This window comes from Equus quagga, unplaced genomic scaffold, assembly GCF_021613505.1.
Source record: "Equus quagga isolate Etosha38 unplaced genomic scaffold, UCLA_HA_Equagga_1.0 HiC_scaffold_447_RagTag, whole genome shotgun sequence".
NCBI classification, from domain to species: domain Eukaryota; kingdom Metazoa; phylum Chordata; class Mammalia; order Perissodactyla; family Equidae; genus Equus; species Equus quagga.
This window is the reverse complement of record NW_025793810.1, coordinates 153922-169252: the sequence shown is the minus strand read 5'-3', so window position 1 is coordinate 169252 and position 15331 is coordinate 153922. Positions and strand designations below refer to the sequence as shown.

Sequence of the window (15331 nt, the reverse complement as noted above, 5' to 3'; positions counted from 1 at the left end):
GTAAGTTTATGATGTGATTAATATGAATTTTGCATACCAGGGATAAAAGTCTACATAACATTTTTCACCTCGACGCCATTTCTTATTTCTTTTTTTTTTGTTAAAGATTGGCACCTGAGCTAACGATTGTTGCCAATCTTCCTTTTTTGTTTTTTTAAAAGATTGGCACCTGGGCTAACAACTGTTGCCCATCTTTTTCTTTTCTTTCTGCTTTATCTCCCCAAACCTTCCCCCCACCCCCCATAGCTGTATATCGTAGCTGCAGGTCCCTCTAGTTGTGGGCTGCGGGACGCTGCGCCTCAACGTGGCCCGTCGAGCGGCGCCATGTCCGCGCCCGGGATCCGAACCCTGGGCTGCTGAGCGCCCGAACCCAACCACTTGGCCACGGAGCCGGCCCCTCTTATTTCTTTAACTTCTCTCTTCCATCTTTTTCAAGTCATTTATAGTGATATGAACTTGGGCATGGGTTGTTTCGGTCAAGGTAGGTGCAAAATTCTTAAATCGTGAGGCCCTTTGCTCGCTCTTTTCTTTTGGAATCCGTAAGGAAGTCTCATTTGCATTTGCCATGTTACAGTGGGAGTGAACGCAGACACAGGCATGAAAAGCCATGTCATCCCCCTTTATTTGGACATTAGCTCTACTGAATCCAGCGATGCTATGTTGACAGACAGCCTAGCACACATCGAGGATGATAACAGCAAAGAGCGATTCCGTTTTGCTTTAATAAATCCCCTCCGGGGACCAATGAGCCTGGAGGCCGCAGCACCTCCGCCAGCTGCTTTGCGGCAATGTCGTGACTGAAGGAGAGGGCTTGCATTCAGATGCGGCGGCGGTGTCGCGACCGAGGCAGACGGCCGGTAGACAGACGCGGCGCCGATCGGCGCTCACGTGGCTGGGGGAGGTTACCATTACCTGGACTGTTGTATCGGGTATATTGACGTCTTTATGGCACCGAGGCGTGTCATCAGGCTGTGTCCCCCCGGTACAGGGGCGGCGGGAGGAAGGTACATGGTCCCGGCACACGCCGTCACCCCCTACCCCGCGTCTTGTTCCGTCTCTGGAAATAATGTCCACAGCCACACAGTCAGGGCGTCCGAGCAAACCTCCCCGTAACGCTTTCCCGCCGCGGCGCCCCCACCTCGGGCCTCTGCTCCCCGAGGGTCTGCGTGGGGGGCGGTGCGCTGGGCTTGGCCGAGAGGACCTTCCGAGCGCTCGGAGGAGACTCAGAAATCGGAGGCAGCGATGAAAAGGGAGGTGGTTTGTGGGTCTTTCGGGGGTGATAAAAATAAAATCGCCTCCAGCGGAAGAATGTCTCCTCTTCCCCGCGTTCGGGGTCGCTGCCCTTCCGGGTGAGGTGGTCCCCGGGTCTCTGATCCCGCGGGACCGCCCCCAGCGGAGGAGCCGCCGGCGGGCGGGTGGAGCTTCCTGCCCTCGGGCGGCTCCGCTCTCTCGGCCGCGACGCCGGGAGCGCGAGGCGAGGGGCGGACGGAGGGTCGGGCTCCGGGCTGCCCTTCCTGCAGACGCCGGGCCTCCGTTTCCCCGGGCGGCGGGGCGGGGCAGGAGAGGCTCCCGTCTCCCGCGCTCCCTGACGACTCCCTGAGGGAATCTCTGGCTACGCGTCCTTAGGACTTTCTGTGGCCGCGAGTTATCTTGGGTCGGTTTGCGAATCTGTGTATCTGTTTCCCCATCTGGGTCCTCTCCAGGTAGCCCTAAGGAAAAACAACCCAGACTGTATAATTATCGTGTATGTTAGAAAGTTTAGAGACGTGAAAGGATGCTTCACAATCTCTTCGAAATTCCTGTGCCCAGGTTTGGAAAGGTTTCTTTTTCTTCCCCCTGTGAAGCCACCACCTGTGGAAAACATGCCCCAAAACGCTGGATGGGATTTCCATCACATGTCGGTGTGAGCTTCCTAAAAGCCTCCTCCCGTTTCACAATGCAGGTCATGGAGAAGAACGCCGACCCGGAAGTGAACCTACTGTTCTACCTGAGGCAAGTCCGTATCCTAACACGTTCCTGCCCCGCGTGTGGCTTGCGGGTAAGCAGCGAGCCGCCCAGACCTGTGAAGACAGCCACCCTGCGTGCGCTCTGGGTAAACTGGCTTGTGTTGGATTTGTGGAGTCTGGTTAAAGTTCAGAGAATGCATCTGAAAGCGGTAGACTCCTGCTTTATTTGTTGTATTTTTCGCCTGAGCGAAACCAAAAGAATCACCCGGTGAAGCACGAGTGTGCGGACTTTAGAAAGAACCTTATGACTTTTGAGCCCCGTGGTGACCTGATGATGCTTTACGTTCAGGAACGTGAAGGTAACAGTGTGCAGCCAGTTGCTGAGGGTGCGTGGTTCAACGGCAGTTGAGTGACTTGTCACCTATATCTTTTCCGAATCTTTATGGGAGAAAACAAGGTTTCACAAACTTATTTCCAAATTGCTAAGTATAGCTGAGGCACCCCCACGCTCCACCCCTTATCTGGACCTTTTCCACCCTGGCTCACCAAGACCTTCTGGAAATCGTCAGAAAGAATTCACTGGGTTGGGCCTGGGGACTTGGTGGTATACGAGACCCTCCTTCTCCAGGATCTTCAGTTCCTTCCCCACTTCTGTCTTTTCGCCTCCCAGCGTACGCACCTAAGCACACAACTTCATTTGTCCCCGTTCCTTCCTTGCCACGCTTATCTAGGGAGTTCGGTGTACCTGAGCCTCGCTCTCACTCCAGATTCTGTCTTTCTCTGTTGAACCTGTGTGGTCTGCTCTCCTAGCCATCATGTTACAACTGCAGCCAGTGTTGTCCCTTCATGTCCCTAATCTACTCACTGTTCCAGGACCTGGGCTCATTGCTGTAAAAACACACAACGCAGAAAGAAACAGGCCAAACCCTCCCTCACTGGTCCCTCTGTCTCCCCTCCCCCAGCTTCAGATCCTCCCTCACTGGTCCCACGGGTTCCCCTCCCCAAGCTCAGGATCCTGAGGTCGGTCAGCACGGCCCATCGCTTCCCTCCCACATCGCTTCTACGTCCCCTACACAGTTCACTGTGCTTTCTCTGCACACCCTAAAATGAAGAAATTCATCTACATCAGGAGCGAGCTGAAAATTCATGGCCTCCCAAGTAAGCACAGCCAGAAGCAGCCCTAGGCAGGCTCACCCAGCCCCCAGGTCCGCATCGCCTGGGCATCCCGCTCTGCCCATTCCTTCCTGGTGCCCAGGATCACAAATAAGTCGTTCTGAGTAAATCAGACTCTCCCGAGACTTCCAGGCCCCAGCCTCTGAGCGCAGAGCCTACAGGGATCCTGGGATGGAGTGAGGGGCTTTACTTGTAACTTGCTTCTCAAGTGGGTGACTCATGAATGTGTGTGGATGGCTGCAGATTTCCTGCCAGAGTCAGCAGCCCACATGCACACACCAGCACCCCGACTTCACTCTTCCCAGGACTCCCGGGGCACCCTCCCAAGCCCTGTTTGCAAATATATATTCATAATTTTATATTTTTTCCTTAAGGTGTGTCTCCAGTGTTACGAAAACTTCAGGCTCCCACCAAACCCCAGTTTGCTGCTGGCATGGGCTTGGCTCAGGTGTCATTCCCAGAATGGGACACAGTTGCACAAGGAGTAAAAGTTGTCTGGAGGTGTCCTCACCTCCCCTCCTCTGTTCCTCTCCTGCCTTGCCAAGGTCACAGCCTCCCACTGAGTCACCCTACCACCCGCTGCCTCTCCCACAGCTGCCCTCTCACTTCTCCTGCACACACCCCCTCCTGGCCCGGTTTTCACCAATCTGATCCTCAGAACCAGCTAATGCACCACAAAGAGGGATTGGCCGCCAGCTACTTGGGTCAAGGAGGGTTTTTAATCTTAATTTGAATCTTAGGTACTGGCCTGGTGGTGCAGTGGTTAAGTGTGCACATTCTGCTTTGGCGGTCCGGGGTTTGCCGGTTCAGATCCCGGGTGTGGACATGACACCACTTGCAAGCCATGCTGTGGCAGGCGTCCCACAGAGAAAGTAGAGGAAGATGGGCACAGATGTTAGCTCAGGGCCAGTCTTCCTCAGCAAAAAGAGGAGGATTGGCAGCAGTTAGCTGAGGGCTAATCTTCCTCAAAAAAAAATTTAATCTTAATCTTTGAGATTTAGTATTTTAATTTTAATCATTTTAATCGTAATCTCCCTGAGATCCTGGCTCTAAGACAAAACTGGGGAAATGGGATGTCTTAGAGACTCCCAAACATTTGTCCTTGTTTTCCCACATAGCCATCACTGACTTCTTACAGTTCTCGAAACAGTTCTTCATTCGGCTAACGAATTTTGCCAAGCACCAGGTGTTCCGATGTAAGCTAGGAGACACAGCCTCTGCCCCGAGTCTAGTGAGGGAGACTGACAGCCAAGAGGCAAGCAGCCAGTGTGATGAGTGCTGTGTTGGGGGCACACAGGCAGGACACTCACGCCAGGCTTGGCGAGGGCTGAGTGGGAGTTTGCTGGGGAAACGGAAGGCTTAGGGTGAAGATGTTGCAGTCAGCAGTACAGGGGGCCAGACGCAAGGGAAGACAGTGCTTTTGAAAGCGCTGAAACTGAGAGAAGTTTGTCCTGATGGAGGTGAAGAGTGGTTGGTGGGAGTAGGAGGACTCCGCGAGAGATGAAAGAGGAGTGAGATCCTTGAGGCAAAGGGTCCGATCTGACCCTGATGTCACGTTCCCTGCCTGGCATGGAGGACACAGGAACTCACTGATGAATGACTAGATCCCAGTGGACATTCCAGGGTCAACTGCACACGTCGGCCACCAGCGTTTGGTGTCAGGGTGACTTCTTCTGGATAAGCTGTAGGCCTGTGTGTCTTGAGGACACTGAGATAGCTCTTCTTCTTAAAGGACCAAAAAATAAACTTCTGATGTATTATTGTTTGTATTTGACCTAGGTAGGGTCGCCAGCTTTAGCATACAAAAATATTGAACCCCCAGTTAAATTTGAACTTGAATGCGTGGGATATAGTTATACTAAAATACAATTCGTTGCTTATGTGAAATTCAGATTTAACTGGCCGTCCTGTATTTTATCTGGCAAGACTACTTAATGACATGTTTAATAAGAAGGATGAGTCGACAGGATATGGAAGCTGCTGTTTGAGTCGTGCACTTCTGCTGGGAGTAGAAGGAGGAGGCATCAGACTAGTTGTCTGGTGACCAGAGGACAAAAGAGCTGGCTGAATCAATTTCTCACCTTTCACTTTGAGGCAATGTTGCTATGTGCGTGACAGGGCTGCTTTAAGGTGTGACAAAGTGAAAAGTGAAAAGGGACCTCCATCTTTGAGCCAGACAGCTCCAGATTCCTTCACTTGGAAATGTCAGGACACCAAAGGCAGAGAGAAAGGGTCTCTTTGCCTTTTCTTCCCTGTTCAGTGGAGCTCTCTACCTAAGGTATTACTGGCAGGACTTTCAGCCCCCTGCCTGAAAGCGGAAAGCTTGACTTGCGTGAACAGGCATGGCTGACTCAGAGGAGGAACAACAGAGCAGAGGAGGGGGTGTGCAGCCCTGGAGCTCTGCAGAGAATGCTCAGCTCTTTACTCCAGGGGTGTCTTGAGCTGGTTTTACCTCTCATGAGCAGCAGCTTCCAAGATGCAATTAGACTTACCCTCCGCCCAAGCCAATTATGACCTCCACCCATGAAATCCTTTTTAAACCTCACCCAGAAAAGGTCCCAAGCAAATGCCAGATTCTTAGAGAATCTAAGGCAGGAGACTTACATTTATTATTTATTTTTTTCTCTGTGAAAATATGCAAGTACCTTATAGGGGAAAGGTACACAGTGGTTGTTGATGTTACTGGTTCAGGAGCTATGGTTGTTAAATTCATATTCTCTAATCCCATGAGCAAGTAAAAGTGTTACATTACTGAACCAGCAAAAGGTAAGCCTCCCAGGGGGATTTTTTTAAGTTTCGCAAACACACCACCTCCCACCACCTCCATAGAGGTAACGTCACTCGAGTCTAGAATCCATTGTCCACAACTCTGAATCCAACAGGCTTTTTCAGAACTCATTTGGATGAAAACCTTCGTCTAACTGGCGCGAGGCTCCTTGTAGTCTTCGTGTGTCCTGCTCAGCGTGGATATCCATATGGTTCACTGCAGAAATAGTGATGGGTTGATTTCAAGGTGCTGCCCTAGCCCCACTTAGGAGCCCTATCTCGTTTCCTTTCTACAGTATGGGAAATTTTGCATTCAGAAATGTCTCTGGCCCGAGGGTTTCAGATAAGCCAGTGTGGGTCTGTAAAAATTTCTTCTCACCTTTCAAGGAGGAGCTCATTTATATGCAAAAAGCAGAGCAATCTCTCTAAGCAAGAAACCTTGGTACAGACTCAAGAAGACCTGTTACTTGTTATTAGTGTCCGAGGGAGGAGAGTGTAAAAAGCAAAGCGGCTGGGCCCCTCTTTTCCTTGACTCCCTTCCTTCCAGTCCATCTCCCAGGCACGAAGTATGGCTGCGGAGGAGGAGGCTGTGGTGCCTGCACCGTCATGGTGTCGAGATACTACCCCAAGACCAAGAAGATCCAGTATCCTTTGTGCTGGCCCGGCCCTGCTCTGAGCACATCTAAGAAGGAGGGGGAGCCTCTTTCTTTTCATGTCACACGCACTCCTCTCTCCAGGGGTCTGTCACGCTCATACTGTCTCCAGACCTGCTCTGCCTGCAGCCTCCTAAACTCCAGGTCTTTCCCATGGACTTTCTTCCCATCAGAGGATATCTGTCTTGTGTGCCAGCATCTCAGCGCCATGCTCACTATTGCTGTACAAACACTTCCTTTGCTTTTGAGAGGGAGATTCAGAGTCGGGGGGCAAGGGGCGTCAGGCAAGATTGGCTTAAATGCAAAGAAGTGACATATCATCCTGGCAGATTTTAGCTCTTCGCCCTGCACTAGGAGTTTGCCTGGGAGGGCTGAATGAGATCCCAAATCATGCATCATGATTGAGCCAGCATCACCTTGACCTAAAATGTAAATTTGCTCGCTGGTTGAATGTGGTGGTGAAGGAAGACTTGTCTGGCATGATCCCCAGTTTTCGTGCTAGGTCACCGAGTGGTGCCTGTCACAAATTAGGGAAGGTGGAAGAGGAGATGCAGGGGAGGGACGTGGGTAAGCTGAGCTTCGGAGCCTTGGCATGTGGGGTGATTAGGGGGCACGAGAATGACTGTCCACAGGCATCTAGATAGACAAGTCGTTACTCAAAGAAGAGCTCTCATCCAGAACTATAATGGATTGGAAGTTATGAACATAAATAGTAATGGCAATGATCGTAAAAGTAGTTAACATTTATTGATGCTTATTGTGTGGCAGAGACTGTGCAGTGGCTTACGGACATTGTCACATTTCTTTCCCAAACAACTGTGAGCTAGACATCTCTATCACTCACTTTAGAAGTGAAGAAGTCGAGGCAAAAAGAGTTAAATGACTTGTTCAAGGTCATGTGGGCCCCTTAGTGGTGCAGGCAGCTTTTCAGCCCTGGCCATCTGGAAGGTGGCAGGAAGTAACTGTAGGAGAGCTTCTAAGTTCTGGACACTGCAGAACAACAGGGAAATGGGCAAAGAAAGACACCCCCACCAAGGAGACTGAGGAGCAGCCAGAGTTGAGGGAGGAACATCCAAAGGAGAAAGTTGCAAGAAGGAAGGGGTGGTCAATAGCATGAAACACCAGGGAGTGGCCAGCGCCGATAGATTGCCCCCAGAGCAACGTCAGCAGAGAGATGGGGCTGGAAGGCGAGGTGCAGGAGTGACTGGAAGGCCAGGAAGTGGTGGACAGCTCTCGAACCTGACTAAGAAGGGAAAGAAAGATGGGCCAGTAGCTGGAGAGAGACATTGGTTTGGGGATTTTTTTTTTTTTTTAGCTCAGCAAACACTTGAATTCATTTATAAATTCAAGGGAATTTAAAGAAATGAGGCCCTACAAAGGAAGAGGTTAGGAGGACATTGATGAAAGAATAAGTCCCTGAACAGATGGGATCCAGAGCACAGGGGTGGAGGAGGAGGAAGGATTCCTTGCCCTCTGCGCCTGGAATGGAGGCGAGACTGACTGCAGTTCCAGGTGAGTCATGGAGGGCTGGGGAGTGGAAGGAGCTCCTGCCTCTATTTCCTGCATGAGGCAAAGTGTGAGAGCGAGGAGGGCACTGCGCGCTGGGGGAGTTGAGAGAAAAGACAGAGGGAGACAAGACTAAGAGGAAGTTCTTAACAGGGGGAATTGCAGGACCACGACAACCAAAAATACATCTGTTGCACAACGAACCTGGGGTCCACCCTTGCTCTGTACACCCAGCACTCTTCCAGGGTCCCTAGCTAGTCTGCTGGGTGGCTTCCGAACACCTTTGAACAAAGGGCTGGTGGAGCCAAGAGCAGCTCTCTATCTTGTCTTGAGAAGAGCAGCATTCATACCCTCAGCCTGGTAGGACAGTAAAGTAAACATTCCATGGGAAAGGGACCATTTCCCATGCCTGAAAAGAGAGTAGGCCTTAGCTTGGGTGGGAATAAAGAAGCCAACTTGGACTAATTAAGTCTGGGTGCCATTCCAAACCGATGAGATGAGAATCTGCTACTAACCACGTCTGCCCTGTCATTGATGCAGACTCCAGCGTGGGAGAGATGGCCAAGACAGGGGCATAAACCAGTGGCTTCCAAACTTGGCCAGACATTGGAATCAGCTGAGGAGCTTTGAAAATTGATGAATTGATCTCACCCCAGAGATTCTGATTTAGTTGGGCTAGTGTGCAAGCAGAGAATCTGTATTTTTAAAAGCTTTGAAGAGTTGAGACTCACTGGGCCAATTGCCCCATGGTGGTTTACGTAAGTCAATATATCATCGTATGTGAGTAAAAGTCTTCCTTTCCCTAGAATGTGAAAAAAATGGGGGATGAGGGTCTCTTGGAGGTCTCACACAAAGCTCTTCATGAATCTCCTTTTCCATTTATCTCTACTGTTCATCATCCATTTGTAAGTCCTTCCTTGGACAAATCCAGAAATGTATGGTGTTATATCTAGTGTTCTCTGTATTCTGGGGGAGATACAGTCTTATGACTCTCCTAGGCTGAAATAACTCCCCAAATTATGTTACCCCCTCCCTGTGATGACAACGTGTTCTCTTTAAATAATTCCACCACAGCCATTATCCAGTTACAGCGTGCCTCGTGCCCATCTGCTCTCTGTATGGGGCTGCTGTCACCACGGTGGAAGGTGTGGGAAGTATCAAAACCAGGATTCATCCCGTGCAGGTGAGAAGACGATGTGATGGAACCAGATGGTGGAATAGGCATCCCACGTGGTCCAATGGACTCCATGTGGGTCACCAACTTTGAAATCCTTTATGCTTTTAAATTCTTATCTTGTGAGATTCAGTGATTCATAGCTAGGGATCTTTTCAGAGATTGGTATATAAAGCAAAATTCCTTCACTGATTTTAATATATCTTAAACCCAAGAACTTCAATATGTATTCACTGATTTTAATCTGTCTTAACTTCTCAGCCCCATCCTTGCCCTGAACTAAAACAAGGACAATCCAATTTGACAAGAGAAGACAATGAGATAGGAAACCAGAAGTTTATAGAAGATGCTAGTTGCCCACAACATTTCAAAATTACTGAAGTCCGGGAGAGAGGCGAATTACGTGTACAAGTGCTCCCCAAATGTCTCACGAGTGACCCTATACCAGGCTAAACAAAAGACAGCTAAAATGACACTGCAGCTACTGAAGTTTAGAGAACTTTATAAAGGAATGGTAATGTTGTTTTTATATATACTAGAAAAGGAACTTCTGCAGAGGTTAAGTTTTAAAGCAATATGTAGAAAGAAGATTATGAGTAGCCTTGTTTTCCCTTGAAAGTCCTCCTCTTAGAAGATTGGGTTTGGAACATGGAGGCGAAGAGTTTCCTCTGACAGTGTGTTGCCAGTGATGGCACTTGGTGATGCTGCATTTCTTTCAGCCAAAAACTTACTGACTTTTTGATCTTAGTAAGATCTCACCCCACGCTTGGCTCGTCACCTTACTAATATAGAAGCATACAACGCTGCGGCTTGTCCGATTCCTCTCATACCTTGATGGGACTGATGCTGATTTGTTCAGCGGTGCCCTGGAGCACGCTCATGCTGACTTGCAAGAGCCAACTGTCAAATTTTCAGGTCTCTTGCTAGCCAGTCTTTAAACACAGCCTTTATTAATAATTAAACTATACAAACTTAAAATTGAAAAAATAATGTTAAAAACACAATTAGTAAATATCAACACTCATCACTTCCTAATTATTTTACTACATTTTACTATTACCTACGCTCTTGAGGTTATTTACGTCCTTTGCATGTACATGGTGGAAATACCGTATAACGTATGCCACTGCGCATCTCTCCCCAGATCTGCATTCAGTGACGTCACGTTGGAAGCTTGATATCAGGCATGATGGAAGTTTTTATGCTACTAAATTGGTAGAAGCTACAAATCAGGGCTTGTTTCCCCAGAGATCCAAGATCAAAACTCGTTAAATGTTTACCAGCACATTTACAGCCAGGTTGATATGCCACATCTGAAACAACTTGCCGTCTGATAATAAAGGCAACACAGCCCCGTTTCCTTCTGGCATCCCAGCCATGTCTGTCCTTTCAGTGGAGCTGCAGATGAAGTGTTTGGCTTTCATCTTAGGGGTCACGCTGTTTGAAAAATGTTTATTTGAAATCCTTTGAATCACACTCAAGCCAGCCAGTTGAGCACCCTGTGAGAGACACATGTGACACTAGGGGCCCAGAGAGTCATGTTCCATCTGTAGCTTCATGCATGGGGTCTTCACAGAGAGTGGACAAAGTAAATTGACATTTCTCAGTCTCTTCTTTATTGTTTCGTTGTTGTGTTTAAGTGCATAAAGTTGAATGTGCATAAAGTAAATTGATGAACAGCACTACTATTTATTACTATTTATTTGATAGAACACTACTAAAAACACTTTACAATTTTCAAAGCATTTCTATAGGTTTTTGTCATTTAATCCATCAAAAATTCTATAATACGGATGGAGAAAAGGATAAAAATTGCTTGTCAGAGACTGCTAAATGATTTGCATAGGATCATTCATTTATTCTCCCACCATCCTGTAAAGTAGATACTATTAGTATCCTCATTTTATAGATGAAGAGAAGGCAAGGTCACACAACTAATGAGTTATAGCGAGGACCAAAACTCAGACGAGTGGCACTCCAAAGCCTTTCACGTGTTTCCTAAACAACACTTCCTCCGTCAGAGACAAACAGTCTGGAGAGTAAAGTGACTTAATTAATACCTGCCATTAGGCGTCTCTTGAAGGCCAAAAAAAGTGATTTCAAGAAATAGAAATATGTTTCTTCCAGAGCGACATCTTTTACCCTCCAGCTATTTCTAGAAAACTAACTATATGAGCTTCACTCCTTTCTGGTGGCCCAGGTTGGGAAACAAGAGGTTTAAAGCATAATGGGCCGTTTCCTCCCAGGAAAGACTTGCGAAGTGTCATGGCACGCAGTGTGGCTTCTGCAGCCCAGGGATGGTGATGTCCATCTACACGCTGCTGAGGACCCACCCGGAGCCGACCCCTGAGCAGATCACCGAAGCTCTTGGAGGTGAGCCTTCCCGGCCAGCTGCAGGTAGGGCCTGGCGTGGAAAGCGCCCAAGCAACCGGAGAAGGAGGGGGCAGCCCAGCCCGGGGAGAGAAGCGGTGGCACCAGTGCCGGGGTTCTAGGCACCTGGCCGACATGTCGGCCTCTCAGCACCTCCCTGGGCCCGAGTCCTCTCCAGGAGGGGCTGCCTTCATTCTGGCTGCAGCGACGGCAAGAACTGGGGCAACACTGGTTTCATGACAAACCGCTCTCTTAACAGAGCCCGTCATCCCTCTGCAAAGGCCTTCAGAGGGGCTGTTTCCGACACTTTTCATACAGTCTTTTCCAAATGTGGAAGTTTAGGTAGTGTGGAAGAATGAGATTTTGCTGTTTGTTTTTAAATCAATCTGTTAGAATCATTTATCAACTTTACTTACTCAAATTAATTTTACCATGAGAATAACCTTTGAGATACTTTACATTTTATGTGGTGGTTTGGGTTCATCAGAAGATCAAGGAGGTCATAGATAGCAATTATCACAAATAAGCTAGTGAGTGGTTCAATCTCCTATGACAAAAGAGCTATAAAATTTAAGCGAACAAGCACATTTTCTACCCCCAAAAATGCGTGTTAATAAACGTAGTTTTGTGTAACAAAGATACATAGTTCCAATGTAGCTGGTCACTAATTCTTAGAAGAAAGCTGTGAAAGCAAACCTCTGAATATTATAAGAAAGTTGTTTGCCTCTTTCAATAAACAGACAGAAATTCAGTTTTATGATGAAAAGATGGAGAATAAAGCAAAGTAAAAATTCAACTTTAGTTTTATGGTAACTGGTGTGTAAACCTTCTGTAATATTTTCCCTTATGTCTCAACAACTTCTTCACTCAGAATTTTTCAGTTTCTCGTTAAGTGCTACCACAACTTTGGCCTGTGGTTTCAATTATAATTTTAACCAAACCTGTGCGGATTTGAACAGTAATCTTTGTTCAATGACGGAATCCTCACCAGTAAGGTATTTAGAGCTTTGAAAAGCAGAGATCTCGTGGTGTGCATTACTTTCTTTTGTTCATTCGAATACGCACAGGCGGTCCTACAGAGATGGAGGATTTCCCCAGATGCTGTGCCTGTGGCTCACATCATGACCACCAGGAGATCAGGTTGTCAAGTTTGGCCAAACTGCTGCAGTAGATGGCCTGATTCTAGAAGTGACGGATGGAGAGTGTATTGTGATTCACGATCCATTTACTTGAGCTCTTTCTAGAATTATAAATGCTAGCCACACTGATAACTTTCATGTTCATATTTTAAGAAAACAATGATATAAAATAAAATTTAAAGAAACGCGATTAGGTATGGCACATGCCTTCTAACATGGCCAGCTGGTATAAATCACCACTTCAATTCATCTTGTCTTTCCCTTCAAGGCTAAGGAAATACAGTTTTTGAATTTGCATCTTTTCTTCCCTTAGAATCAGAGGAATCTCTGTAACAGGTGCTGTTAGCTTTCCGTCGGTGGGCCTTTAGTGGGGCTTCTAGACTTGTCACTGATCACGCGGCCGAGAACAGAAGCAAAACAGAAAATCGTGTGACACCAGCCGCCTCTAGCCTTTAATGTCTGCTTCCAGTTTATCAGAGAGAAGGTGTCCGCTGCCTCGTAAATACTTCTGTTTCACCCCGTGCACTTACGTTCCGGACATTTCAGCTCCTTTCCTCCAAAGAGAGGTTCTTAATTCACACACTTCTATATTCTTTCCTCTTAGCGAAAGGAAAGCTAGGTTATGGAGTCTGAATCCATTCTTGTACATGCCGTTTCTTCCTAAGCTATTCTCATTCTAATAAAAAAGGGAGCATACCTGGTACCCACGTTGGCACGTGACTTACCGGCATCTGGTGTCCACACTTCACTTTACTTCTAGGTGTTTAAACCTGCCCAATGCGCACGTCTACACTGCTTCGGAAATTTTTTAGCTATATTTGGACATAATGATTTTACATTTATTTCTTAGTATAGAAATAATGCATTCCTATGATGAAAAATGCACAAAAATATTAAGAGATAAGGAAAAAACTCATGCATATTTCTGCCACCAGGAAGCAGCCACAATTAGACACTTCTGTTTTCTTTCAGTCTTTTCTAGGCATTGTTCTTGTTTGCTTATTTTAAATCCTTGTGACTATTATATATACAATTTTAACAGTGTCACATAAGAATTTTCCAATGCTATTAAAAACTTCTTCATAAATATCCTTTATACTGGCTGAAAAGTTGGATATGTTTTTTAAAAAGATAGTGGTTTCCACACCTTTGCCACTATGCTTTGGAAATGTTGATTGATTAAAATGATACCAGGTACTTTTAGAACGCCTACTCTCCTGTACTTGGAGGGTTCAAGAACATCTAAGACAATCCTGGCCTTCTCCAGGAACTTAAGATCCAGTGAGGGAGATAAGGCATGTCTATAAATGCCCCTACCCCAGCTGATGATGGGCCTGCAGAAGGATCCAGACGGTGAGAGGCACAGCTCTGGCTGGGTGTTAGAGCAGACCCCATGGAGAAGCAGGGCTGAGGCCCTGAAAAATGGGCACACTTTCCCTAGGAGGACGTTTGAGGGAGAAGAGACTACATGAGAAAAGCGGAACAGAGGGCCCATGCGAGATGTTATGGGGGCTGCAGTTGACATGAGTTAAGGCAGGAGTGGGAAAAAGGCAGGAAGAGTTGATTGGGAAAAACTATGGCCATATTTGTGATGTTTCAGGGAGAAAATGTAATCATGGATTTATTTTTGAAGAACATCTCTGTTCCCAAGAGTCATTTTGCTGGTTTGGGAAACAAAAGGAATCTAATTATTAATATAGCTAGCCATTCCACTGAACACATGAAGCACAAATATGCAATGTATTTCTACATCATTCCTTAAAAGTTGATCTCTTCTGAATTAGGTAATTTGTGCCGCTGTACTGGATACCGACCAATTGTAGAAAGTGGGAAAACTTTCTGTGTGGTAAGTTAAATAAAATTCTTTTTTCAGTTGATTTAATGTATTAATAAGCCTTTGCATAAAATCATCTATTGATTTCTATCAGCTCTAAAGTAACCCCGTTTTGGACTTTCTAACCACTGAAAGTTGTTGAATGCCACTGTCGGTATTTTTTAATAAACCTTTAGCAACTAACTTTTTTATAGCCTTAAATTAGGCACTTTCCTAAGAAGTAAAGTATATGATCCATGACATCAAGAAATGCAAACTCCAAGAAAATGAAATCTAGCCCAAGAAACAGTAAAAGCATAATTAAAAAGCAAGATATTAAAAGCTCAATATATCCTCTATACCAGGTCTACGAGTTTTGAAAGAACATGAATTAAAGAGCGTTAATAAGCAGGAAGGGAAGACACAGAGGAGACTTATTTGAGAACAGGAATTGTGAGCAAGGTCTTAAAGGAAGTGATAGAAATGGATGGGTGAGGAGAGGCCAGTAGAAAATTCCACTTAAGAAAATGCGTGGAAGTAGGGAAAAGAAAGGTGTTCAAGGTTCAGCTAAGAAACTGATGTGGCTGAAGCATGACAGAGTAAAAAGATATTATTTTGGGCTAAGGCATTTAGACTTAAAGCTGATAACCAATCTATGGTCATTGTCTGTTCTCAAGATAGGAGTAACACGAGAACAGTATTTCAAAAGGGAAATTCTTGGCCCCTGCCTGTGAGAAGGAGAAGCCTGGAGAGACATGTTGGGGATGAAGGCATGGACTAGTGCAGTATCC

At 46.7% G+C, this 15331-nt stretch overlaps 1 protein-coding gene across 3 annotated transcripts in view; it reads left to right on the top strand.

The window, feature by feature from the left end:
• The window catches only part of AOX1 (aldehyde oxidase 1), a 61395-nt gene that overhangs the window by 176 nt on the left and 45888 nt on the right, over positions 1–15331 (top strand). For 2 of the 3 annotated variants that reach the window (XM_046649270.1, XM_046649268.1), the window contains exons 2-6: positions 1943–2000; positions 6433–6529; positions 9119–9227; positions 11465–11591; positions 14512–14573. In XM_046649270.1, the coding sequence (XP_046505226.1) occupies positions 1943–2000; positions 6433–6529; positions 9119–9227; positions 11465–11591; positions 14512–14573 (453 nt within the window). Of the gene's footprint in view, positions 1–837; positions 1005–1942; positions 2001–6432; positions 6530–9118; positions 9228–11464; positions 11592–14511; positions 14574–15331 lie in introns of those variants that run through there. The other variant, XM_046649269.1, reaches the window with a different exon arrangement.